The following is a 27,876-nucleotide window of genomic DNA, read 5'->3' on the forward strand; positions in this document are numbered from 1 at the left end:
GAATTCGTGGTACAGACCGACGCCTCCGACCACGGCATCGGAGCCGTTCTTTCTCAGTTAAACCCCGAAGGTCATGACCAGCCGGTGGCCTTCATCAGTCGACGCCTCCTGGCCCGAGAACAGCGCTGGAGCACCATCGAGAGGGAGGCCTTCGCAGTGGTGTGGGCCCTCAAAAAGCTCCGGCCCTATCTCTTCGGTACCCACTTCCGGGTACAAACCGACCATCGACCCCTGCAGTGGCTGATGCAGATGCGGGGGGAGAACCCAAAACTCTTGCGCTGGTCCATTTCCCTGCAGGGAATGGACTTCCCGTGGAGCACCGACCAGGCCAAGACCACGCCAACGCGGATGGCCTGTCCCGCTTTTTCCGCCTCGACGAAGAGAGTCCCCAAGGAGATGGGTGACTCTCCCCGCCTTCAGCTGGGGGGGACGCATGTTGGACAGGCCACACGAAGGGCTTGCTCCCTCCCCGCACGACAGGGCCCGAGCTCCGGCCCACCAGGCATAACCCACGAAAAGCACCTGTACCCCGTCTCCCGACGGATCTTCTGCCCTCGGACCTCTACTCATCACGGGGCCCAGCCCCACCGGCTTCCCCGGCCGGTTCAAGCCGCCATCTTGGGCCCTGCACCACGAGGCCGCGTGGCCTCGCCCCGACCCTAACCCCGGGCCTGGCCGGCCCCGACATCCCGGCACCACCATCCACCCAGGAGGTGAGCGGACCACTTGGCAGGTCAATGGGAGAACGAAGCGTCAAGAGCTCTTCCCCCACCAGGTGCCGATCGCCTCCAGCTCCCCCAGGCGCTGGCTCCACCCCCTGCTGGGTGTCTGGACACCTTCATCCCGGGCCCTCCGACCTCCAAGTGCGAGGGTCCGGACATCAAAGGGCGCCTGCCCTATAACTGGGGCAACTCCGGAGCAGGAAGGCAGTTGTATCCTGGAGTCGAGAGACACCGAGAGAACTCAGCCTTGACGGACTACTGGCGCTGCCGTAGCCCTATCCTGCGAACCATCGTCCTGCCTGCTGGCGCTGCCGCGGCCTTCTGCAACATCTATCCTCGTCGGGACCTGCTGGCGCTGCCGCGGCCCGTTGTAACGACCATCCTCACCGGGACCTGCTGGCGCTGCCGCGGACCGTACATCGACCATCTTTTCCGGGACCTGCTGGCGCTGCCGCGGACCGTGTACCGACCATCTCGACCGGGACCTGCTGGCGCTGCCGCGGCCTGTACCAGCTAAACCACCAAGCTCGAGGATTGTGAGCTAATCATCATCTCATCCGAACTACCTGACTGGTAAACAGACTGTCCCGCTACCCCCTTCCCTACTTTGAGAGACTTGAATCGAGGGGACCCCTGAGTCCAGACCTCCTTGTACCATTCAACCGTACCTTAAGAAGTGCTTATAAAGAACGCTGAATCTTATCCTTGTGTGGTATCTGTCTGTGGGGGGGAAGTTACTTGTCTGTACGATCGCTGGAGACGGCTCTCCCCGGAGACCTCTCCCCCTGACCTCGGCCGACCCTCCCGGTCCGTCTAACCTTTCTAACAATCAGCGTACCCTGGGCTATGGCTTAAGACTCATTGGCTCGCTTGTAGAGAGGAATGGGCTTGAGTTCCAAGGTACCAGGGTCCTGTCCATGTTCAGTGTGTCTCAGCCATGCAGTGAGGCATTTTCCTGCATGATCAGCGTACCCTGGGCTATGGCTTAAGACTCATTGGATCGCTTGTAGAGAGGAATGGGCATGAGTTCCAAGGTACCAGGGTCCTATCCATGTTCAGTGTGTCTCAGCCTTGCAGTGAGGCATGTTCCTGCATGATCAGTGTACCCTGCGCTATGGCTTAAGACTCATTGGATCGCTTGTAGAGAGGAATGGGCATGAGGTCCAAGGTACCAGGGTCCTGTCCATGTTCAGTGTGTCTCAGCCATGCAGCGAGACATTTTCCTGCATGATCAGCGTACCCTGGGCTATGGCTTAAGACTCATTGGATCGCTTGTAGAGAGGAATGGGCATGAGGTCTGTTGGAAGGCGGACCCCACGGAGTCGGCGAGACCACCAAGGGGGGCCCTCACACTGTACGAAGTAGCCGAGCGCTGCCGAGAAGTCCCCTGAGAGATCCTTCTCCTATCACGTACTAGCACAGTAACACCACCACACAGGACTCAAGGAGGTTGTCTCACGACAAGCAATTCTTTATCAACAATAAAAAGGTTACGAGGTCAATATTTACACGAAGGGATCAAGGGATCCACCAAAAGTCTCAGTGTCTCTTTGGAAGGGTAGGGGTAGCGGGTCAGTCTTTGGCAGGAGTGCGGTACGAGGGTACCTGGGGCCCAGTTCTTATCCTCAAGCTGGAGGACCTCCGGATCTCGGAGGGGTCGAGCCGCGACGGCGTCAGCAGGGCTCCGGCGTACAGTTCGTGGAGAGCCGCGATCCAATCAGCAGGGCTCTCAAGATGGTTTCTGCTCAGCTCGAGCCGAGATGTCGTCAGCAGGGCTCCGAGGGAGGTTTCAGCGAGGTTGGGCCGCGACCGCGTCAGCAGGGCTCCGATGTTCCAGGTGGTTCGCAAGAAGGAGCCGCGACGCAGTCCGCAGGGCTCGTGATGGTTCCGACAAGAGTTCTTCTCCGTAGGGTCAGCCGCGATTCAATCAGCAGGGCTCTCGACTCCGGGATACAACTGCCGATCTGTGGCGGGGTCGCCCCAGATATAGGTCTGGAGCCCTTTGATGTCCGGACCCAGGCGCCCGGGGGGGCGGAGAGGCCGGGTGGAGGTGGCCAGACGCCCAGCAGGAGAGGCGCCAGGCCCAAGGGAGTTGCAGGGCGATCACACCTCGAGAGGGGAGGACAGTTGGGGGTCCCATCGATACTGTCCTCCGCCGGGGGCGATGAATGGTTCCTGCGGCACCCCCTGGCCAGTTCGTGGTGCCTCGATGTCGGGGCTTCGCTGGGGTCGAGGCCGGGTTGAGCGGGGTCGCGCTGGCTGGTGCACAGTCACGTGGATGCCAACAAGATGGCGGAGCCACGAGGGGTATGCGACCTCGTGCAGCTCAGGATGAAGGGCCTCGGTGCAGTTCAGAAGGGTGGCCCGTGAAGGCCGGGGCGGGGAACGGGCACAATCCACGGGGTTAAGGACCACGCCACGAGGCCGGGTCCAACAAGGTCCAACTTACCAGTGTCCTGTCCATGTTCAGTGTGTCTCAGCCATGCAGTGAGGCATTTTCCTGCATGATCAGTGTACCCTGTTTCAACAAATGCCACATCTATTTAAAATACTGTTTTAATTAATGTAGATATTTATAAGTTATTCACTTTGATACATTACCTCAGAGACAATATATTTAGGAAATGCATCAATATTTTCCTACATTGCACTCATCCGGTATGTTCTCTTTCATGGAGATAAAAAGGGGTAAAAATTAATAGAGATGGAAAAACGAATAGAGGCGGGATATGTAAAGAGGAAAGATGAGTGGCGGCCAAACCCCACCTCAAGTATTTAGGCAGGTGATAGGTCATTTTAAGACGGGTTGTATTTGTAAATACCCGCCTCACCTTTTACAAACTCGTCTTCAGTTCATTACAATGGAAAGGTATTTAGAGATATTAAGGTATAAGAATTATGAAGTGAAAGAAAAGAGAAATAGGCTGATGAAACAGATGTGAACCTAGAATGCTGAATAAAGCTGGGAAAATAAATCCGTTTGTCATTTGTGGCTTAAAATAGAAAAATCGGTTCAACGCCCACTTCCATCTACACTTTTAAAACAGCTGCTAAAAATCTGCATTAACAACAATGATGCAGCTAAATTCCATGCTTTGCTCATGAGAAAGAGTGTCAATTCTACAACTCCTGTTTCAGTAAGAAAGCCTCGAGGGAGGCCCTATGTTTTTCTTTCTTAATGCTCTGCCTTAAAGATAGAATTGAATTCACCGCCGCACTGCCACAGTGGGCGGTATATGTGTCACCCAAGACTGAAGATGGTGCTTTTTTCTCACGCGGGGTAGATAAAATAGGCAGTTTAGACTCCTAGCAGTAATTTCCATGAACAAATCATGAAAAAGATAAGAAATTGTGTCTTAAAGATAGTTTATCGATTCCAAGTGGAGAGTCTACATTGTTAAGCTTGTGAATCAGCATCAAAATTGACAATAATTCATCAAACTAGTGTCACGCCGCCATTTGATCGTTGAAACTGTTTCTAAAAAGTGCTTCTAAATTATTTTTAATGCTTCTCCTTTGACCTTTGCACACTTGAATGTGGTCACATTCAGTAACTGCCTTGGTGTTTCACTTCCTTTTAGATAATGCTTGACCTCAATGAGTGAATAAAAGAAAAAACCCCAAAACATCTGCAGTAATATTTTTACCCGGTTTATCATGGAGCACAAGTTCAACCAAAGACCTGCTGAAATGCTGCCTCTGAATAGTAATGCAAAACAATCCTATTTGCTTCATTTGATATTTTTTTACATATTATTATTTTTTTTTTACAGAAGTTGTGAATGACGATGGGACGATAAACCGGAGGATCTTGGGCCAAAAAGTATTTGCAGACAAGGTGACTGTGACCCTAATTCTTTTCCTAACCTCTTGAGATGTGCGTGCAGCTTGTCACTCTGGCTCTTTCAGAAACATCTTCACAAATGCCTTTCTTGTAAAACCTTGGTATTGAGCCGAGCCAGTGAGTTTTGGTATTAGCTCACTGAATTCCGCAGCAAGACGGGAAATAGGTCTGTAAATACTAAGCTGAAACACGTAAAGTTCAGCAAATAATTCAGGTGATCAGAAAGGCAGAGCTTGTCTAATAACTATCGATTAGAGCAGGTAGACACTTGTGCATGAATCGTGCCATTAACTGAAGGGATCAGATGGAGAACGCGACTCGCACATGGGAGCCTTTTTTTAAATCTACATTTGAAGACTCTTTTTAAAGCTCCAATCCTTTATTCTTAGTTTCTTCATTTTTACTGTTCCTAAGTGCCTTTTGGTAGATTTCACATGTGCATGCATTGCACATTTTAGACCCTTGGAGTTCGGGCAGGCACACAGTCTCTCGTGGTGCTTTTCCAGACCTTGCTACGTGGCGAGGTGTCTCAGTAAGTTTATTCCTCGCCTCTGGAGTTTGCAGTGATCAACTGTAGCTCGCTCCCTCTTAATAAAGCTGGCTGGGGCCGGTGTGCAACCCAGAGTGAAGTGGAACACTCTCACCTTGCCATACTCCATGGGTGGCCTAAATACCCCGGATCTATAACTGTACTATAGAACGGCGTTGAGCTCTCGCGTACACTTCTGGATTCAGGGGCCACAGGGGTGACCACACTCACACATTGAACCCGATACCCTCTCTCAGATGTTACTTCAAACCCCCTCCAGAAAGCACGACATACTGGACTCTATACATTTCACAGTGCATGCCTGCCGCAATCTGCTAAACCGACAGGCAGGTGCCCTCCTGTACCCGTCTGATCCCCTTAGAATGGCGTTCCTGGTTGCCGACAGGTCAAGACAGAGCAGTAGTCCTGGCATTAAAGAAACTGGGCATCGCTAAGATGGGGGGCCTCTTTCAGGATGTGGTGGCACACACATGGGAAGATATATTGGCATCCCCTTACACAATACCAGTATCGTAGAGTTCGACACGCTCTGCGCAACCTCCTAGGGGAAGACACGCAGGAGCCAGTAGAGAGGCCAGCGCTCCCCTATATCATAAGCTCCTCCACTCCTGTAAAGTTGGTGACCACCATTTATAACCTCACACAAGAAGCCAGGAGACTGAGCTTAACTAAAGCTCGACGGGACTGGCAGAGAGAACTGGACATAGCGATAGACGACAGCACCTGGCGATATTGCTGTGAATTGACCAAACACATCCCACTTAACGATAGACACTGACTAATTCATTTCAAATGGCTCAACAAGATTTATTATACACCAGAGAGACTGTACAGGTATGGGGGGCGGGATTCCGCTGCATGGACAGCAAGGCTGGGTTTTCACATGTAGCCTGGCGCTGCCCAAAGATTTCACAATTCTGGGTTACGATGGGTTACGATTAAACGAGATCACAGGCCTCTCACTTACTCCAGATCCACTACTCGCTTTACTAGGGAAGACGTCTAGTAGCAATGGGCTCATCCGTGGCCATGCGTGGGCTAAAGGCCTTGCCCCGATCTTGGATGATTGGACCAAAGATATGCGATACCGCAACACTCAGACACGTAGAGTGAGCTACTACTCCCTCAGAATCACCCCAAAAAGGTTTTTGGGTCTTATACCTACAATATTGAGTGGGTAAGGAAACTGGAAAGCCAGAAGAAAGCAAAGGAAATTAAGAGTAGAATGAATATAAGCTTTGCCTAAGGTATGACAATATCATGCACGGGAAGGAAAGGTTAAATGCATCTCTCTGCACTTGTGTTTAGGAACAAAAACGAGTTTTAGCGAATACTAACTACTGTTCTATCCAGACTAGCGAATTTACTCTGTTTGTTATAAGATGCAGGCGTTGCATGTGCTCGCCGTTGACTGATCTGATATAAGTTACATTTTTAGAAAAACACAGTCAATGTATATTCATTCTATACATAACATTTAAGAATTTTTACTACATAATAAATAATTTTATTTTGATGCAATTTAATAAATAAAAATAATTAGATATTTCATTAAAAATAATCTACTAGTGCTGTAGCTGTTTTATTTTGTTCTGCTTTTTAAAATGCATATTTTTAGTATTCTTTGAGTCTAATGAATGTTTCCGTATAATTTAATATAGGGATATCGCCCCCCCCGCCCCTCCGGTGGTGAAGACTTCTGCCCATTTGTGCAAAGTTACAATTAGTAACTTTACTATCCTAGAGCAAGCTCCGCCCCCTGCATTTAGGGACTGGTGACATGTCTACACTTTTGAATAAGTTTATGCTTGTTGATGATAAATGGCCAAAAGAAGAAAATGTTATTAAAAATGTAAGCGTAAATGTCCTTGTAATAAATCTGCACTTGTAAATTTACCTCTGTGAATGGGCTGCTGGTTCAGAAATGATTATGAGCAAACAGACTTAGAATAACAGATAAACAGAAATGATACAGTCCCACAAGGAAAATTGAAGGACTTTAAAAACAGATATGCAGGAAAATATTGCTTGCAGAAAGGTGAAACCACAGCAGGAAAATCCGTGAAGAAATGCTGCTCTTCACACTGGTCGGGAGCTGTAATAGCTGGGAAGTAAAAAAGAGGCCACCCCCTTTTATCCGTCCCTGGAGTTTAGATATGCACAGTAAACACTTTGGGAGACACTACTCCCTGGAGATAGCTCTGTAGTGAAATGTCCTCCTGCTTGTGCAGGAGACACTATTGTACTGCACATGGTGGCTGCTCTTACCTCAAGGAAGACCGCATCCTCGTCGCCATTATCTGCATGGCCAGGCGCTTCCTTCGGCCTTTTCAGTATTAGAAATTACTGTTGATTTTGCCAACTAGAAGTTCTGCTTCGTACACAGTATTTGTTGCTGTTCCCGTCACTGTCATTACTAGCCCCCAAATGTTGTTTAGTGACTTTAGCCGGGTGTAGGGGGAGGGGTGGGGGTCAATAGACCGAGTTGCCACTGAGACTTGAGTAACCTTGGGTCAAGCTACGTTCCTCTGGAACAGCAATGGGGCATATTAACAAGGGCTTTATCTCTGCTTTTTTGGCTTTAAAAGCCAAAGAAGCGGAGATAAAAATATCGCCCTATCAACAACAGGGTGCTAACATGCAAAATCGCATGTTAGCAAACTTTTTCACTACGCTTCCCTTTGCATCTCTAATGAGATGCAAAGGGGGCGTTCCAGAGCAAAATAATAAGAGAAATGTCGCTAAGCGACATTTCTCCCATTATCAAGCTTCACGCTAACCCTGTTAGAGACAAAAAAGCAGCTCTAACCGCGGTTAACGCTGCTTTTTTACATCTGCTAATTTTCAGACTTAGCCATGTAATCCAATGGGAGGTGGATTACATGGCTAAGTCCACCATGGGCTCTCAACTAGGATATCCCTATCCTTGCAGTTTTATCGCTGCATTTCCAGCGATAACCTCCCAAAATGCCGCTATTGCTGGATTTTTTATCGCCTAGGCGGTTAGCGTTGTTAATAACGCGATAACCAGGCGATATTATCCAGCGATAGCGGGCGTTAAAAAAATTAACACTAAGCGCCCTTAGCGTTAATTTTCCCTGTTCCTTGTTAATATGCCCCAATGTTTGTTGGCGGTGGGGGTGACACACTTGTGTGCTTTCGTTTGAGAGAACTAAAAAGGTGTTTGCAGACCAGTTTTGCTGTCGCGGATCGTGATGTGCTGAAGCTAATGTCCGGTACTTTTAGAGGACTGAACTGAGATCGTGACCAGAGATCGTGTCACCCCGAGGGACTGGTGTTTGAGCATTGCAAATAAATGTTCCTAGGACAATCTCATATCTGTGTAAATGTGATGGGTTCTATCCAAAGCCTCTGTATGTCCACGTTCCGTATTTTCTCCGTTTTATGTTTGAATAAGCCTGTTGCTGAGATGCCTTTTGTTTGCAGACGCAGCTGAAGCGCCTGACGGACATTGTCTGGCCTGCCATCGCCGCCCTGGCCAAGCAGCAGATCGCGGCTGCAGCAGCTCGAGGTAAACCTTGTGTGTGGCGCAGTACTAACATTCGACACAGGGTGGCAGCAGAAGCTTGGGGATAATCGCCCACCTTGTGAATGGCCTTCAGCAGACTGAATGAACTAGGAACTTTTTATTTTGTCTGAAGTATAGTGCTCTGGTCTGTGTCATCTGTCGGGCCCACATTGAAAACTAGTTTTGGCAAAGCCAATAGGTCTTGCGTTAATCCATGCAGCCTCCCATATACCTGTGCATGTGCTCAGTCGTTCATCGTCCATGCCCTCTGGTATCTACTCATCCAACCCTTGGTGCACTCATGCATTCACCCACTCGTCCATCTACTGTGCCTCACAGTCATCAGTCTTTGAAGGGGCAGTTTCAGTTCTCAGCCAGGCCTGCTGACTTTGCTGCTAGGGTGTGGGAAGCTCCAGGGTGCTTCTGGTAGGAGTGGAGGAGGATGAAAGTGTTTACAGTAGCTTGTGATTGTTAGTCTACAAGAGGCGGGGGGGCTGCTAGTGGTTTGAGAAGGCTAGCCTGTGAGGGGCGAGAGATTCGCGGGGGTGGCAGGCCTGCAGCTTCGGGGAAGCATCGCAGCAGTACGATCAAACCTTGTGAGGAATGCTGTGCAGGGATTTCTGGCAGCTGAAGGCCCTGCATAGAACTCTTGCAATTTCGAGTAAGATCCCCTCAGAATTGGGAATAACCGCGCAGACGAGAATTTACCCGACAAAAATCCATTTGGAATTCTTGATAACCGAGGGCTTCACGCAGACATTTCCCACCTTCTTTTTTTAAAATGTATTTTAAATTAATAAAGAAAACAATTGCAAACCCTTTGAGTGCACAGTATGGTGCACAGTGTTGCACATGAGAGTAAATCGTTGTATTACAGTAGGAAACAACTTGGCTCCTTTTTCCCCTCATTATTATTACACCACTCCCTCCCAGGCGACACATAGCATTATTATTACACCACTCCCTCCCAGGCGACACATAACACCACTCCCTCCCAGGGCGACACATAGCATTATTATTACACCACTCCCTCCCAGGCGACACATACCATTATTATTACACCACTCCCTCCCAGGGCGACACATAGCATTATTATTACACCACTCCCTCCCAGGGCGACACATAGCATTATTATTACACCACTCCCTCCCAGGCGACACATACCATTATTATTACACCACTCCCTCCCAGGCGACACATAGCATTATTATTACACCGCTCCCTCCCAGGGCGACACATAGCATTATTATTACACCGCTCCCTCCCAGGCGACACATAGAATTATTATTACACCACTCCCTCCCAGGGCGACACATAGCATTATTATTACACCGCTCCCTCCCAGGTCGACACATAGAATTATTATTCCACCACTCCCTCCCAGGGCGACACATAGCATTATTATTACACCGCTCCCTCCCAGGGCGACACATAGCATTATTATTACACCGCTCCCTCCCAGGCGACACATAACACCACTCCCTCCCAGGGCGACACATAGCATTATTATTACACCACTCCCTCCCAGGCGACACATAGCATTATTATTACACCACTCCCTCCCAGGCGACACATAGCATTATTATTACACCACTCCCTCCCAGGCGACACATAGCATTATTATTACACCGCTCCCTCCCAGGGCGACACATAGCATTATTATTACACCACTCCCTCCCAGGGCGACACATAGCATTTTTATTACACCTCTCCCTCCCAGGGCGACACATAGCATTATTATTACACCGCTCCCTCCCAGGCGACACATAGCATTATTATTACACCGCTCCCTCCCAGGCGACACATAGCATTATTATTACACCGCTCCCTCCCAGGCGACACATAGCATTATTATTACACCGCTCCCTCCCAGGGCGACACATAGCATTATTATTACACCGCTCCCTCCCAGGCGACACATAGCATTATTATTACACCGCTCCCTCCCAGGGCGACACATAGCATTATTATTACACCACTCCCTCCCAGGGCGACACATAGCATTATTATTACACCACTCCCTCCCAGGGCGACACATAGCATTATTATTACACCACTCCCTCCCAGGGCGACACATAGCATTATTATTACACCGCTCCCTCCCAGGCGACACATAGCATTATTATTACACCGCTCCCTCCCAGGGCGACACATAGCATTATTATTACACCGCTCCCTCCCAGGGCGACACATAGCATTATTATTACACCGCTCCCTCCCAGGCGACACATAGCATTATTATTACACCGCTCCCTCCCAGGGCGACACATAGCATTATTATTACACCGCTCCCACCCAGGCGAAACGTAGCATTATTATTACACCGCTCCCTCCCAGGCGACACATAGCATTATTATTACACCACTCCCCCCCCCCCCCCCCCCCCCCCCCAGGGCGACACATAGCATTATTGTAACACCACTCCCTCCCAGGGCGACACATAGCATTATTATTACACCACTCCCTCCCAGGCGACACATAGCATTATTATTACACCACTCCCTCCCAGGCGACACATAGCATTATTATTACACCACTCCCTCCCAGGCGACACACAGCATTATTATTACACCACTCCCTCCCAGGCGACACATAGCATTATTATTACACCACTCCCTCCCAGGGCGACACATAACATTATTATTACACCACTCCCTCCCAGGGCGACACATAGCATTATTATTACACCACTCCCTCCCAGGCAACACAAAGCATTATTATTACACCACTCCCTCCCAGGGCGACACATAGCATTAATATTACACCACTCCCTCCCAGGCGACACATAGCATTATTATTACACCACTCCCTCCCAGGCGACACATAGCATTATTATTACACCACTCCCTCCCAGGCGACACATAGCATTATTATTACACCACTCCCTCCCAGGGCGACACATAACATTATTATTACACCACTCCCTCCCAGGCAACACAAAGCATTATTATTACACCACTCCCTCCCAGGGCGACACATAGCATTAATATTACACCACTCCCTCCCAGGCGACACATAGCATTATTATTACACCACTCCCTCCCAGGCAACGCATAGCATTATTATTACAATGCTCCCTCCCAGGGCGACACATAGCATTATTATTACACCACTCACTCCCAGGTGACACATAGCATTATTATTACACCACTCCCTCCCAGGCAACGCATAGCATGTTCGTATGCATTAACCTATTATCCTATAGCCAGTCCTTTGTGTGTTTTCCAGGCAGGATGTCTGTATCTTGTCCTGGGTATTTTTAGGCATCCCTGCTTCTCATATACTTTTTTTGGCTAACATGCGCAAGGGCAAATCCCATGGGTGCAACTGAGGTACCCCGGTGGAACCCACGATCAGAAATATTTCATTTCGATACCATAAGACCATGTCCGAAGAATATCTTTCTGTACCTATTCAACACTTGTTTCTCACCAGGTATCTAGGATGTATAGTTTTGGGCCAGTTGGTACCTTTTTTGCAACAATGTAATTGAGGCACAACATCTCCCCCCTCTAGAAGGGCTGCATGGCAGAGTAGTCCTGGATTGTGTGGCAATAGCTACGTGCTTGACCATACCCAAAGTGTCCTAGTTAACGAAGCCCTGTACAGCGGTTTCAACCGAACTGAGCAGAATCCTTGTTTTATTGCGACTTCCCTTGGAGAAGTAATGGCCGTCTCCAATCCGCTTTCCTGAAAGCATCCCACGTTTCTTCCCAGTGGGTCTTTAAAGTCGCCCGTGGGTCCCCTTCATAGTTTGCCATTCTTTATTTACGGTGGATATTGCCTTCTGATGGAGGGTTTCAAGCAGTCTCCTATCTTCCAACGCGGCTGAATGTGCCACTGGTGTTTTACTTGGTATATGTTTACTGAGAACATGTCTCCGTTTGTATAGCTCTTTGCCAGCCAAATCATATTCTCTTTGCAACTGTTTCCAAGTGAGCATTCCATCTGCTCCCCATGCATCTTTTATTTTACTAATGCATAATATGTCTCGTGTAAAATCCCAAAAGCCCTCCCATCTCATTTAACACATCACTCTCTCACAGTGATGTTTCTTTCGTAATAATCTCTTTCTATCCCAAACCTTTCAGTATTGTTTGCATGTATTGCGGCATGGTCTCCCTGTGTCCCCTTTCGATACAGGGTAGCCGAGGACCCCTTGGCTCAATGGCTATCCACTCCGATTGATGGTTCCTCTAAGGAAGCAAAACCCCAGTCATTAACGACGGTCATCTGGACAGACCAGTAATATTTTTGTATGTACGGGAGGGCTATATCTTCATATATTCACTTAGCTAGAGTGACCAGGGCTATCCTAAGTGCTTTTATCGATCCCATAGTAGCGTCCGGACTTCTGCCTCCATCTTTTTGAAAACATCTGGTGGAAGCCAGTTGGGTGTATTCTGGAGGACATGACTATAAACTTGGGGAACTCAACCAGTTGGAGCACCACCACGCATCCTAGCAGGGACAGTGCAAGATCCGCCAGTGTGTTGCAGCATCCCTGCCTCTATTTAGGACTGAGTATTAATTATGGCTGAAGACTGTTCCAATTCTTCCAATCTATGAGTTTGTAGATGTTTAAGTAAAATGGTCTACGTTTCGACCCCAGCAGGATGGACGGTGAGTAGTGTCCTCACTTCGGGGTCTTCGTCAGGACAGTTCTACAGGTGAGCACCTATGAATAATTAATTTTGGTTCAGTGCAAATGGTAAAGTAGGTATCAGTGGTGAAAAGTCTGGTAGGTGAAAGCATTATCACCTACTTGTATAAGGAAGGACGGGCAACGTACAATCCTTACTGGGCTCTCAAAGGGCTCCTGAAAATCTAAAGGGAGACATGTTGTTTAATAAAATTCATGTCTCGGCGGAGTTATTCCAGCACATATATAAGAGACCGAAGGGTAGTGCGCTCACTTCTGCAGCTCTCCTCGCATACGGGGTCGTCCATCTCCCGATGCGAAAACGGAGTGAATCAAAACGGGGTCTGTAAGAAACTCCATCCTCCATCCTGCTGGGGTCGAAACGTAGACCATTTCACTTAAACATCTACAAACTCATAGATTGGGAGAATCTAATCAAAAACGTATCTATGAGCAATGTATATATGGGAACAAACTGACCGGTATTAGGCTGGAAGGTCATCGTGTACATAATTGTAACTGTGTCTTTGTCACTACACCTTTACCCTGTCCCTCACCTACCAACTCACTACCATTGCCCCATCCTTCTTTCGTCACGCTGAGAGCACTGTTAATACTTTATGCACTACCAATGTTTTTGGAACTAATGCATTGCAACCCATTAATGCTTTGATTGACAATCGCATTTAATGCTGGTGTTACTTATGGAAATTACATTTCTCCAGTATTGGAGTGCCTTTATAATCATCCAGCATGTACTGTAAATTGGAAATCAGACTTAAAGGCAATTGTGCCATAGGAGGTTCCTGAACTGGATGCGTGTCATAAGATGAGAAATCATCTTGTTGCAAGTCCTCCTTATCATCATCTGAGTCCTGACATTTAATTAAAAGTTCTGAAGGACTGCGAGCAGCCCGAAATCCGTCATCCTCGTATTCCTCATTGTCAGATGAAAACAGCACTTCAGGAGGCTGCACAGGTGTTTTAAGTGGTATCAGGGTATCCAGAGACGAGTGCCGGCGTTGAAGCAGAGAGTTTGAAGTCTCTAATGGTAGCAAATCCAGAGTTGGGAGTCGTAGCCATCGTTGCTGGTGCTGAAATTCGCCGTTGAACTGCTGTTGATGACGAAGCCACCGTCGACGACGAAGCCACCGTCGACGACGAAGTCACCGTCGACGACGAAGTCATCGCCGACAACAAAAGCTACCGTCGACGACAAGGCTACCGTCGACGACAAGGCCACCGCCGACGAAGAAGCACTCGTCGACGACGAAGTTCCCGCCGCCGACGAAGCCATCGTCGACGACGAAGCACCCTTCGACGACGAAGCACCCGTCGACGACGTCTGCTTCTTCTTATGCTTGATAGCCGTCGACGAAGAAGTTAAGGGTAGCGTCGATGAAATGGGTCTCACCTTAACTGATACCAGCGTCGACGGTGAAGACGCCGACGACATGATCATAGTTGGCTTCATAGACATAGATGCCGAGGTCGTCGATGTAGATGCGGGGACGGCAGCTCTCGTCGACAGAGGAAGCGTTGAAGAGCTCGTCGGCGAGAGAGGCAGTTTCTGAGGTAAAAACTGCGCAGATGGAGTCTTAGACGCCCGAGAATCAGATCACTATATGTTACTCTTGTGCTACGAAAATCTGAGAGCCTGAGTCTCTGGGGAGAGGGTTCTAGAGGGTGCGGACACCTGATTGGCTGGATTTGGCCTAGAACATAACGACAGTGATATGTTATAGAGGTGACAAGTTGTATATCCATGAAAACTCTATGGTTTTTCTTTCTTTTATGCCTATTAGGCTTATGTTATTACTATATTGCTATATTATGTACCGTGGGACTCCCACTTCGACAACGGGGAATATTCAAGCATGTGAATCTATGAAAGACACCAATACTGGAGAACCACAGTTTACAGGTAAGTAACTTTTGTTCTTCTGACTTTTGAATTTGTTTCAAATCTCGAGTGGTGAATTGTTTTCTATTTTTCCAAACTATCTTGTAAAAGAAAAAACTACCTCGACCATTTTCCTCCACGTACTGTAAGCTATTAACCATACAGCACTAGATCATGTCTATCCAATGAAATCCCCATAAAGCAAATCAATAAAGGTTCGTAGAAGAAACTCCTTTCTTTACACAGTTTTCAAAATATATATATTTTTTTTATTACATGGACTCTCTTTGACTGGTAAAGATGTACAAATCAATCCACCATACACAAGCTAACTGGAATGGTAAGAACTGCTGAGTTGTAAAAAATGTACCAAGCCAAACCTAAAAATAAGCTTGTTCACTAAAATTGGAGTGGGTGAAGGAGAAAGTGAAAATAAAGCCACCTTTTGGTTTCAAAAAATGTCTGATACCCCTATCTGAGTCAGGTTTGGCATGCACTTTTCTGTCTTTGGGTACTTTGAAATCTGACACAAGGGAAGCTTTCTTTCTTATCCCCTTCTTGGCTTGGACTGCTCCACTCTATCAAACTAGTTTATTCTAGATCTGGACTAATCCTGCGTTAAGTGTATGTACTACGTCAATGTTCATATTTTTGTTCATTCTCCACAGTTTTTTTGTGTATATGTTTCCTGCAGGGGCCACTGTCTGTGTAATCGATGCTGCTGTTCTGTTGGAAGCTGGGTGGACAGATATGGTCCATGAGGTGTGGGTCACCATCATTCCAGAGAAAGAGGTATTTATTTAAATGAGAATAACAGTAAATGTGCAGTGTTTGATTTGATCAGAATGCACCCCTCCAAGATACTGACCACAGCTGAAGATTCAGTTCTTTCGGGGACCTTGAAGATATGGTGGCAGGATTTGGTGCTATTACAGCACCCCCTAACGCTCCTGCTACTGAGACCGTCAGTGCTATTCATGTTTGGGAATTGTGGGTGCCACTTTTCTGAATTCCCTGGGCCTTTCTATGTTTGTATGGATTCAAGGAGCCATGACATCTTACTTAGTCATGTTCTCTAAAGCAGGGCTTCCTGTGTGGCATAGAGGGGCAGAAATGCTGTACTGTGTGCTGTTTATTGTGCCCATGCTGTCAGTGGCATTAAGCTCTGTCATGTTTTCACATTACTTTCAACCAAGTTTGTTGTGTGTATCGTTGGTCTCGGTGGGTCTGATTGTACTTATATGGATTGTTCAGGCAGTGACATGTGAGACGTATGTGTGATAGTGAGAAAAATACAGCACTAGTGAGTTGACTCTTGATATGTAGGTGTTGCTGTTCAGCTTTGGAGGTTGATTGCTATTTTCAGGAGGTGGGATGGAGGTGGAGATAGCATTGTGTGTGTTTAAATGTATGTATTTAATGTACTTCACTGCAAGGCAATGGAACGCTGTCCAATCAGAAAGGGACAGAAAGTATTCGGTATAGAGGGGACCATTGTAGGGTCGCAGTGGCTTCATGGAGTTCAGAAAGCAACGAGATGTGGTGTGTAAAGAAGTCATGCGAAGAGGGGAATCTTCTACTCCGAAAGATGATAGTTGGGTGGTGGCTCGTATGCACTGTCCTGTGATGTTCTAGATCTTTGGGGCATTCCAGAAGAAGACATGCTGCCTGATCTTTTCTTAGCACTTTACAATTTTATAGTCATGAAATATTGCAGTTTAGGGAATGCTTGTGCCACCAGAAATCGTGATGGGGGAAGGTTTGTAAAGTTGGATCTTGTTGAGGGCTTCCTTCTTGATGACATAGTATATTTTACAAGAGATACGCTCCTTCAGATGCAGCCAATAGATTACTTTAGAGAGGGAGGTGTGTGCAAGTCTGTCTCATTTCCTGAGACTTTCCATTTGGCGAGATGCAGCATGGAGAACTTTCTTCATGGAGTGAGGTGGGATTCTGATGAATACTTCTTTCTGCAGTTTCCTCGCCTTTTGAATATCCACAGGCTTGACCTGGACGTGTGTTTCCTCTACTACTAGCTCTCCAGTGCCAAAAGGTGGCATGTCGAAACTCCGCCATAGCTGGACTCATATAATGACAAATACCTCGTATATAGTATGCCACTGCCTCCTAGGTTGCTTTGGTTTAGTTCAGGGAGGATCTGGCCAGACAGTTTGGGCTGAACTGTTCCCACAGGAGTTAAGGACAAGACTGATTTGCATATGTCTAGGTCCACGCTGAGGTGCCATGGTGTGCAAAGTATTGAAGCACTGATGGAGCAATTACCAGTGATGGAGGTTAATTCAAGCATTCCATCCATCATTTGTATTTGATATTTCAGGGTATCGCCCTAAGTAGGACAGGTATGCCCAGCTGTGGGTCCCATGCACAGTGTGTCACTAGAACCAAGCTATACCCGAATGATGAGCCCTAATAAGGGCAAAACCGGTCCTGAGTCTCTCGTGTTCCAGGTCAGGGAGGACCTGACTGTTCTCATTGGAGAAGAGTGAAGTCTGGTTTTCACATGGCAGGGTCCAAATTGAGATGCGATGGTGGGCAAAATAACAGAAGACTGATATGCGGCTCGGGGCAATTACCAGTGGCTGAGCTTAATTCATGCATTTCATCTATCACCATGGCGGACAAAGAGGCCAAACCAACCAACTAACAAATGCAACAAACTGGAACCATTACTACCTGATTCACCCAGTAAAGGAAAGTCTGAGATAAAAAATACCATGGAGCTGATTCTTAAAAAACTGAAAAGTGCATGACCTGGCAAAATCCACCAAAATGAACACTAATATGATGCAGCAGGAACTATGTGCTATCAGATCTGATATAACAACGTTAATGCCAGAGCGACTGATGTGGAGACACAAATCTGTGCCTTTGAAGGCAAAACTGCCCTCTCAATCAGAGATATACAGAAACTACAGATCTGAAAGAAACACGTTCGTTAGATTCCTCACCTTAGAATATCCCCAGGCGTCAGGCTGGATCGGGAAAGATTTTTCGTCAGCAATACCCTTGCGCGTCACTAGGCGTCGTCTGCGGCTCAGCGTCCGTCGTCGGCGTTGTGAGCGCCGGAATTACGTCGTCGGAGTACTTAGACGCCGCCCTCACGCGCTGACGTTAGTTCTTCTTTTTTCCGCGCCAGTAAGCGCCTATCCGGGAAGAGCATAAACCCTTTTAGTCCTTTTTTGACTAAACTTTTTTGAACTCTTTTGGTTCCATTTCCAATCGACCTCGACTCTGGTGCCGGTAGGGATGCCTGGCTTCAAAGCTTGTGACGCCTGTCACCGACTGATGTCGGTCACGGATCACCACTGCCGGTGCCTCTATTGCCTTGGGGCCGACCACGATGCCGAGTCGTGCCTCGACTGCCGGGCCTTGACTTCGAAGGCTAGGCGGGAGCGGTCCCGCAAGCTGCTCGAGTTCCTGCAGTCTGCTCCGCGCTGCTCACGGTCCCGGTCGAGGAGGAGGTTGAGGGACCGGTCGCAGAGCTGCACCCATCACCGCTCTTCGGGGTCTAAGTCCTCGCATTCAGGTAAGTCGAGGCACAGTAAGAGGCCTTCAGAGAGATGTGGCAGAATTGGAAGATAGGAATCGTAGGGAGGAACCTGCATATTGTGTCCTGCCAGAGGGTTCAGAGGATTCATCAGATTCTTGCATCTCCTTTCTAGAGAGATGGATTCCACAAATGAAAGGCATCTCCTTTAAAAAGGAGTTTGAACTGGAGAGAGCACATTGTGTGCCTTAATTTAAGTCTCCCAACAAAAACAACATTCGCCAGATTGTCTGCCACCCTCTAAGGTACCAACACACAGAATTAAGCCTCAGTTGTGTTCCAAGAACAACCATATATTGTGGAAAGGTCAAAAAATCTTTATTTCACAAGATTACTCCAAATCAACAATCGAGATCAGAAAGGGCTTCCTTGCTCTTTGTCTCATGCTTAAAAACTTCAACCTACAATTTTCTTTCATCGCCCCCGAAAAATTCAGAATCCAGGTGGATGGCAGACAACACATTTTTAGCGAACCCAGAGACTTGCAAACTTTTCTAGATGAAAGAAATGGCTCCTCAATGTACACTCATCCATCACCCTCGGTCAAGAACAGGGAATGAACCAAGACGGCTACTCCGTCCTCGCCTACATCCTTTAGTCCATGCCTACCTCGTTCCCTGGACCTGTTGTGCTTCCAATGGACATGCCGGAGTGCCCCACTATTTTTCATATAGGGGTTTTATCTGTCTTATTGCATAACCGCAGTGCTTTATTTTATTTATTTTAGTTTTTTCTATAGCTCTGGCCAGACCCGAGGATAGCTTTACAACATTTGTCATTTGCAATTTTTAATACAAAGTATAGCAGTAGTAAACACATTGATTCGCAACGAGTCCTGTTCAGGGAGGGCGGAGGGGACAGAGGAGTGAATCAAGAGGTAGGTGCTGTAAAAGTCATTCTTATCACAGTAACTGTACTCTCCAGTGTGCAAGATTCCGCGTTATGCGTCAGCTATCCTTTCGGAAGAGTTTGGTTGAGGAAGAGGTCTTTGAGTTGGCTTTTGAATTTTTTGAAGGATGGGTTAGTCCTGATATGGACTGGGATGGCGTTACAAATTTTGGGTGCATTTCTAGAGAAGGAGCGTGTTAGAGTTTTTTGTTTGCGAGTTTTCGGAGGGATGAGAAGTTTAATGTTAGTGCTCCTGAGATTTCTTGTCTGCCCATCTTTGTTGAGTTTGGAGGCCAGGTAGGCAGGTTTGCCCGTGTGCAGAGCTTTGTGTGTGAGACGAGTAGTTCTGAAGCTGGCTCGCATTTCGATTGGGAGCCATTTTAAGTCTCTGAGAGCTGGGGAGATGTGTTTGTATTGCTTTACTCCAGGGACCATTCTGGCTGCTGCATTTAGAGTTGATCTGAGGGGGTCTAGGTGAGATTTTGCCGTGCCTTTGAGGGTAGCGTTCCCGTAATCCAAACTGGACAGAACCAGGGATTGTGTGGCCTGTTTAAGGTCATTGGGAGTGATGAAGGGTTTTATTTTGTTCAGTAGTCTTAGGTTGAAGAAGACACTCTTTGCGGTGGTCTTGATATGTTTAACCATATCTAGGTTAGGGTCCAGAGTGATTCCCCGTGATTTTACGGAGTCGGCTGGGATGAGATTGCAGTTGAGAGCATCCATGGTTTTTAGCCATTCTGTGATTTGGGGGGTCTGCTCGCTGTTGGATATGGTAGGATTTCGATTTTATCTTGTCTGAGTTTCAGGTGGTTGTGGGATAGCCAGTGTTGGACTTCACTTAGAGTGTCATTAAGTTTTTTGAATGTCACCAATGGAGGAAGTTTCTAGATATATCTGGGTGTCGTCTGCATAGAGATGGAAGGGGAAGTTGGCTTTGAGTGTGCTGAGGGGCTCCATGTAGATATTGAACAGTGAGGGTGAGAGAACTGATCCTTGTGGGACGCCTCTGCTTATGAATGCGTAGGTCAGACGTGAAGTTTTTGATTTTTATTCTTTGGGAGCGTTTATGCAGAAAGGAGATAAACCATTGTAGAACCACCTCTTCTGTTCCAACCCTTACTCGGAGTACTTTGATGAGCAGTTTGTGGTCTACCGTGTCGAAGGCTGCCGATAGGTCGAGGAGTTTGAGTAGACAGCATCGGTCTTAATCGAGTGATTTGTAGACATCATCTATGACATTCAGGATCGCTGTCTCTGTGCTGCACCCTTTTCTGAAACCCGATTGATGAGGGTCTAGAAGGAGGTTGGTGTCCATGTGATGGGTGAGTTGAAGGAGAACACATTTTTCAAGTATTTTGGCTAAGATTTGGAGATTGGAGACAGGCCTGAAGTTATTGAGGTCAGAGCCCGTTTTTTTCAGTAGTGGTGTGACTTGGCCGATTTTGAGACCGTCTGGCATGATGCCAGTTTTCAGGGAGCTGTTTATAATCTTTGTCCAGAAGGGGCGAGGGTGAGCTTTTTGGCCAGGTTAGCTAGGATCGGGTCCTCAATGTGTGACGAGGAATTGGATCCGGGAATCAATGAGATGATTTCTGTTTTGGAGGTGGGTTTGAACGATTTCCAGTTGTTGGGGGAGTGCCTGGGTGGGTCGTTGTCTTCTTTGCAGGGGGGCGGGCTTTCATTGGGTGGGCGGAGGTGGCCATCCAGGGAGAGCTCAATCTTGGTGATTTTGTCATTAAAAAAATTGGCAAAGCTCTCGCATAGGTCTTTGGAAGCCTGCACTGCAGTTGAGGGGGTCTTTGATGTCTGTGGTCTAATGAGATTAAAGAGTTCTTTGGGACGATTTTAGCGTTGTTAAGTGCACCAGATGAGAAGGAGGTTTTTTCATTTTGATGTGCTTTTTAAGTCTCGCTTTGGCAGCGCATGCGACGCATGCGCTGTCTCAGCAAGACATAAAGTAATCTGTATGTTGTCCTAAACTTAATGTAATCTGTTTTCCCCCTTGCTATTGGCTTACTTGTGGTAGTGTTCTTGTTTTCTCACTTTCTGTTAGCCATTTGCTAACATCCGTGTAGTCCCGATACAGCGGCGCCTAACTACAGTGTTATTTCGCTCTGCTTGCACTTCTTTTAATTGAAGTGCAGTGTGCCATCTGTTTTTCACGCTGTAGCTGCCTTTGTAATTGGAGACTTTTGAGCACGCTGTGTGATTCTTATGCTCCTCCACCCCACCGTCTCTGCTTTCACTCCCCCTCGGTCACAGAGGGGGGTTGTGCTGCTGTATGAGGCATTTTTATCAGCACGGCTTTCTTCAGACGAGTCGTAAGGTAAGGGGCACGGCCGCCATTAATGGGGGCGCTTTTGTAAACAACCTTTCAATGCACCACCTCCACCTTCAATCGGCCGCCACGGGGTGGCAAACAAAACTTAGATCTCACCAGCACCTCCCATAGCACTGCCTTTATTCATGGTGTAAACACAGCTGCCATTATTTCAGATCACCATCAGAGGACCATCTGTCTGTTTTACAGCAGAAAGTGCATGCCTTTTTGGCAAAAAAAGGGCTATTAAAAGGATCCCTTTGCCAGAAATAGGTTGTGAATTTTATTCCAGCTACTTTTTGGTGCCAAAGATGGATGAGGCCTTTTTCCCATTCTAGACCTGCACCATTTCAATGCCTTACTCCAGAAGCAAACATTCAAGATGCTCACACTGGCCCAGGTCTTATCTGCCCTCAACAATGGATGGTGGTGTTAGATCTGAAGGGCGCCTAGTTCCATATACCTGGCCTGCAGGCCCAATGGCGCTACCTGTGTTTCGTGGTGGGACAGGAGCATTTTCATTATGCTGAGCTCCCCTTTGGTCGCACCAGCGCACTTCTGGTGTTCACAAAGGTGATGGCAGTGGTCTCAGCAAACGTTCAGAGGTTGGGGGTTCAAGTCTTCTCCTACCTCAACAACTGACTGCTGAAGGCGAGCTCGCCCCAGGCAGTCGTCAACCACCTTCAGACTACAGCAAACCTCCGATCATTTTCGGGTTTTACTATCAGCGTGTCTAAGGCACACCTGACTCCTTCTTAGATGCTGCCCTTCATCAAAGCCATTCTAGACATGGTTCGGTTTCATGCCTTTCCCATAAAAAGAAGAGTGGAGGACATTCACGCTATCAGCCTGATCTCTCAGCCTCTCTCCTGGATCTCAGTGACGTCGACTCTGAGGCTGCTGAGACTGATGGCTTCCTGTATCTTGTCAGTCAAGGATGCTAGTGGCATATGCGGGCTCTGCAGTGGGATCTGAAGTCTCAGTAGGCCCTACATCAACATGATTTCTCCTACCATGTTCAGGTTTTGGACGAGACTGCGAAATCAGTATCGGTGGTTATTGGACCACAATTGGGTACGTGTCAGACCACTCTCCCTACTCCACTCAGAGCTGACAGTAGTGACTGATATGTCACTACTGGGTTGGGGCGTCCACCTGCGAGAGGCTGAGGCACAGCTTCATATCGACCTCCTGGGCTTCATGCCATTCCCCTGACGTTGAATGCCAACCTTTCGTCTTATCAAGAGGAGGCCGTACAGGTCCTTATTGACAACACCACCAAGCGATATTTAAACAGGGTAGAGTGTGGCTGTGGGTCCTATGCCAGGAGGCACGACGCCTCTGGTTTGTCCGGGGAGTACGTTGGCTCAATCTATTAACCACCGCCGAGAATACGTAATGTCAGCAGTTCTGTGCATCTCTCGCTAGGAGAGGCATTCAGCTTAGAGTGGAACTGCAGAGTCCTATATGCTTTCCCATTGATGCTTCTTCTGACTCGAGTTCATAAAAAGACCAGGTTCGACTAGACCCAAGTCATCCCAGTGGCACTGGATTGTGCATGGAAAGTGTGGTATCCAGAGCTCCTGGGCTACGGATGATATGCCTCCAGTCCTGCATGAAGCCATTCCTCTAGGCTATCAAATGATCACCGAAAATTGTATAGGCAGAAAAGGAGGTGGTTTAGCTGTTGTGTTTAAGAAACATTACATATCACTGAAGTTGACGACATTTCCATAAAGAATTGTGAGGCTCTTCTAACAAGAAGCAATCCTACACCGTCTTCCTCCTGTAACTTCCTGCTCCTTTACAGACCTCCACCTAGCAAGGCAACATTCCCAAACGCACTTCTAGACACAGTTTCAAACCTGATAACAATACACTCCAACCTATGCGTTCTGGGCGACCTCAACATTTGGTTTGACAAACCCAATATGACCCATCCAAAAACAATAATCACTGGCCTAGATGCACTGACCTGCATCAGATTGTCCACAAACCCACACATGCCACTGGACATATCCTAGATGTCATTTTTGCTAATTCCGAACTAGTTACCTTTCAAACTTTAACTCCAGTCACATGGTCAGACCACCAATTGCCTGCTTTCAAACATAAAACAACACTAAGCGACTCACCTAAAACCACCTTACATCCATCCACCTATCGACCGTGGAACAAACTCAATTTGGAACACTTAGAAACACAACTAACATCCACTACAGATCTGGAAACAATAAATTCTGTTAAAAAACTATATGATTGGCTACACAAAGCTTTTGATATCCTGATACCACATAAAACCATACAACAGAACAAAAGAAAACAAGCACCTTGGAGAAATACCGAGATAAAAGATATAAAACTACAAATTAGAAAGCTGCAACATGCCTGGCTCAAAACAAAAACAAACAAGACCAACTTCACCTACAGAAAATTAACAGATTATGCAAGTCAGCTATCAAAAAAGCAAAGAAAAAGTACTATTCCGACAGAATTCAAAATGCTAAATGTGCAAATAATTCTATAAAATACTCAATGAATTTCGTAAATCAAATTGCCTACAAGGAACTCATCCCATTATTCAAGATTTCACCGACAAACTGGCAAGTCATTACACGGACAAAGCAGACACGTTGGACTCCTACTTAAAACAGAAACAAAGTACAAGCACTAACCCTTTTACAAAACAGCAATCCAAGAACAATCTAACTCAACCCCTCCGTTCCTTCCAACACATTTCACATGAGGAATATATGGACCTGATAAAAGCAAGCAGGCCTGCCGCCAGCCCTTCTGACCCATGTCCACCCCAAACCTTCTAGAGTATTCTTCTAACAACCTCTGCTGCCACTCCAGTAAGAAAAATCATCAATGGTTCCTTAACTACTGGAATATTTCCAGAAGAACTCAAAAAGTCATACGTACGCACTTTACTGAAGAAAACAAACTTGGACCCGCTGAACCCTGACAGCTACAGACCGATTACTCGTAACCAGCAGACTGGACTACAGTAACACCCTCTACGCCGGAATCAACAAACCCCTGCTACACGAGCTCCAAACCAGCCAGAACACCGCAGCCCGACTCGACCTCCGAACCCTACAACATGAGCACACGACCCGGCACCTACAAGATGTCCACTGGCTCCAATCAATGAGAGAGTAACCTTCAAGCTACTCACCCACGCCTACAAATCCATCCCCATCGGACCCAAATACCTCTTTTTTTTTTTTTTTTTTTTTTTTTTTGTCCTCATCTCACCATATAGCACCTGCAATAAAGAGCAGTAAGCCAACTATGATCCTGAGCTCCCTGTGGCATCTGCATTATGCATTAGCTATAGACCTACCCAGGTCGGCTTCTTCTGAAGCTAGGTGTAATCATAGGACCTGGGGGTATTAAATCAATCTCAAATCTCTTCCCCAGCTTAAAAGAGGTGACCACGTGCTAGTTTCCATACCATCAAAATGACCAAGATCTAATCGGGCAGTACTAAAAGAAGTCCGCAGCCATTTTTCGTACAGTGGAGGTGATGGATCTTTCCATAGCCGGCATATCTCCCTTCTAGCTATAAGGATTAAATACATAATCAGACCTTTCTGTTTTGCAGACATCCAGTCTATCAAATCCTTATCAATTCCAAAAATTACTATCGAGGGGCTCAAGTTGATCTTAGCTTTGAAAATGGCTTGGAGCGCATATTCTACTTGCTGCCAAAAGGGCCTCAATATCAGACAGTCAAAAAAGATATGTAAATCATCGGCCGGAGAGAATTCACATCTTGGGCATTTTGCAGAAACTAGGGGAGCAAACTTGGCTATTTTCTTTGGGGTATAATACAACCGGTTTATGACATAGAAATGGTTTTTTTTTAACGAGGCAGGTTTGATGGATTTGTATAGTATAGCCAATGAGGATTCGTATAGCTCTTCTGCAACATTATCCAGGGCTGACAGGTTCCAAACCATCTGTTGTGAGGGAGACTCAGTTGTAACATTTTCCAAAAGACTTTTATACCAAAAGCCGGCCTCTTTTTTGATAAGATTTGTATTTTGGAAAAGAGACTCAATATCCCAATTTCCACCTATATGTTCTCTCTCAGCGGAAAACCAGGAAACCAGTTGTAAATATTTGAACTTTGAAAGAGAGCAACCAATTCGGGACTTTAACACCTCCCAAGGATGGACACCTTCTGGAGAAATGAGGTCAGCCCAGATCGTAAGACCTGCATCTTTTATGGGTTTAGCAAGGCTATCTTTCAGACAGGCGGGGATACCTGGGGAATCCCAGATTGGGGCAAACTCTGAGTAGTATGAGATTCCCCACATTTTCCTGATTTTATACCACCCATTTAGGGCAGCTTTTAGTATCTTCAAGCGCACCTTTTTGAAGAACCTCGGGGCTCCGAATTTGTATAGGAAACCCCTTCCTCCACCTTCAAAAGTAGCCATTTCCTTCAGAATCATCCCCCAGTTTGAATCTCCCGGGGAGGTGAGTAGTGTCCGAACATTTTTGAATTGGAATGAATAAGAATACAAAAGCAAATCGGGAAGGCCAAGACCTCCCTTCAAAAGTTTTCGCCTTAGCTTCTTCCATGAGAGCCTCGTGGTTTTATTGGACCAAATAAAGCTGCCAATCTTGCCTTGAATTTTACTAATATCTTTGTTAGAAAAACTGAGAGGGATAGTACTGAATAGATAAGTTAGTTTAGGCAAGATTACCATTTTTACCAGGTTAACCCTTCCGTATATAGTTAGGGGTAAGTTCTTCCATCTTAAGAATAGATGATCAACCTCATTTGACACTTTTTTCAGATTAACCCTCGGAATATCCTCTAAATTGCTCACTATAGTTACCCCTAGGTATCTAAATTCCTTACTAATACGGCCAGTCCAATTCTCGACGTTCCAGCACATCACCTCCGTTTTAGTTGAATTGGTAAGATACCCTGAAAAGACACCATATTCATCCATGATTGATTCTACTCTGGGGAGTGCCTCACTTGGGTTATTAGTATATATAAGTAGGTCATCTGCATAGAGGGCTACCTTGCTGCTGTATAAATTAACACTGAAGGGAGTAATTGACTCTTCTAGACGTATGGCTTGAGCCAAGGGCTCTATGTACAAATCGAACAACAGGGGCGAGATTGGACACCCCTGCCTTGTCCCTCTAGTTATTGGAAAGCTGGATGTTAACATGCCATTTAGTAGAATTGTAGCAGAGGCCCCCTGGTAGCAATTAATCAAAGTCTGAGTAAAAATTGGACCCAAGCCCATTGTTTTCAGGAGTTCCCATAAAAAGGTCCAACAAACGCGATCGAAGGCTTTAGCTGCATCGAATGCAGCAATAGCCAGGGGCTCCGACCTTGCTATCGCTAGGTCGATACTACCCATTAATTGGAGAGTCTGATCCTGAATATATCTACCAGGGATAAAGCCCTTTTGGTCCCCGTTTATCAAGAGGTGGATTACCTTGACCAATCTCCCTGCGAGTATGCTCATAAAGATCTTATAATCAGCATTTAGCAGGGAGATTGGTCTGTATGAGTCTGCTTTCCGAGGATCTTTCCCTGGTTTTAGTACAAGAACAATGGTAGCTTCTTTCCAGGAGTTTGGAACTCTACCACTTAGATTATATATTGAATTAAATAATGCACACATCCCAGGGACTAACTCATTTTGTAATATTTTATATATTTCACCTGGAAGGGCATCTGTCCCTGCAGCTTTATTATTCTTGATCTTACTAATATACAGTTTTACTTCTAACTCAGTTATAGGGGCATCTATAGTGAGTCGACTGCTTTCAGTTAACGTAGGTAGTTCTTTGTTTTGTAACCACTTCTGAATGCTATCTGCATTAGGGATAGACTCCTCTCTATATAGGTCTGAAAACAGGGACACAAGA

At 46.7% G+C, this 27,876-nt stretch overlaps 1 protein-coding gene across 4 annotated transcripts in view; it reads left to right on the forward strand.

The window, feature by feature from the left end:
- Positions 1-27,876, forward strand: part of COASY (Coenzyme A synthase) — a 133,445-nt gene that overhangs the window by 84,189 nt on the left and 21,380 nt on the right. For all 4 annotated transcript variants that reach the window (XM_085620390.1, XM_085621150.1, XM_085620535.1 and 1 more), the window contains exons 6-8: positions 4,496-4,560; positions 8,564-8,648; positions 15,885-15,982. In XM_085620390.1, the coding sequence (XP_085476516.1) occupies positions 4,496-4,560; positions 8,564-8,648; positions 15,885-15,982 (248 nt within the window). The remainder of the gene's footprint in view (positions 1-4,495; positions 4,561-8,563; positions 8,649-15,884; positions 15,983-27,876) is intronic.

Source organism: Triturus cristatus, chromosome 1_1 (assembly GCF_964204655.1).
Source record: "Triturus cristatus chromosome 1_1, aTriCri1.1, whole genome shotgun sequence".
Classification (NCBI taxonomy): Eukaryota; Metazoa; Chordata; class Amphibia; order Caudata; family Salamandridae; genus Triturus; species Triturus cristatus.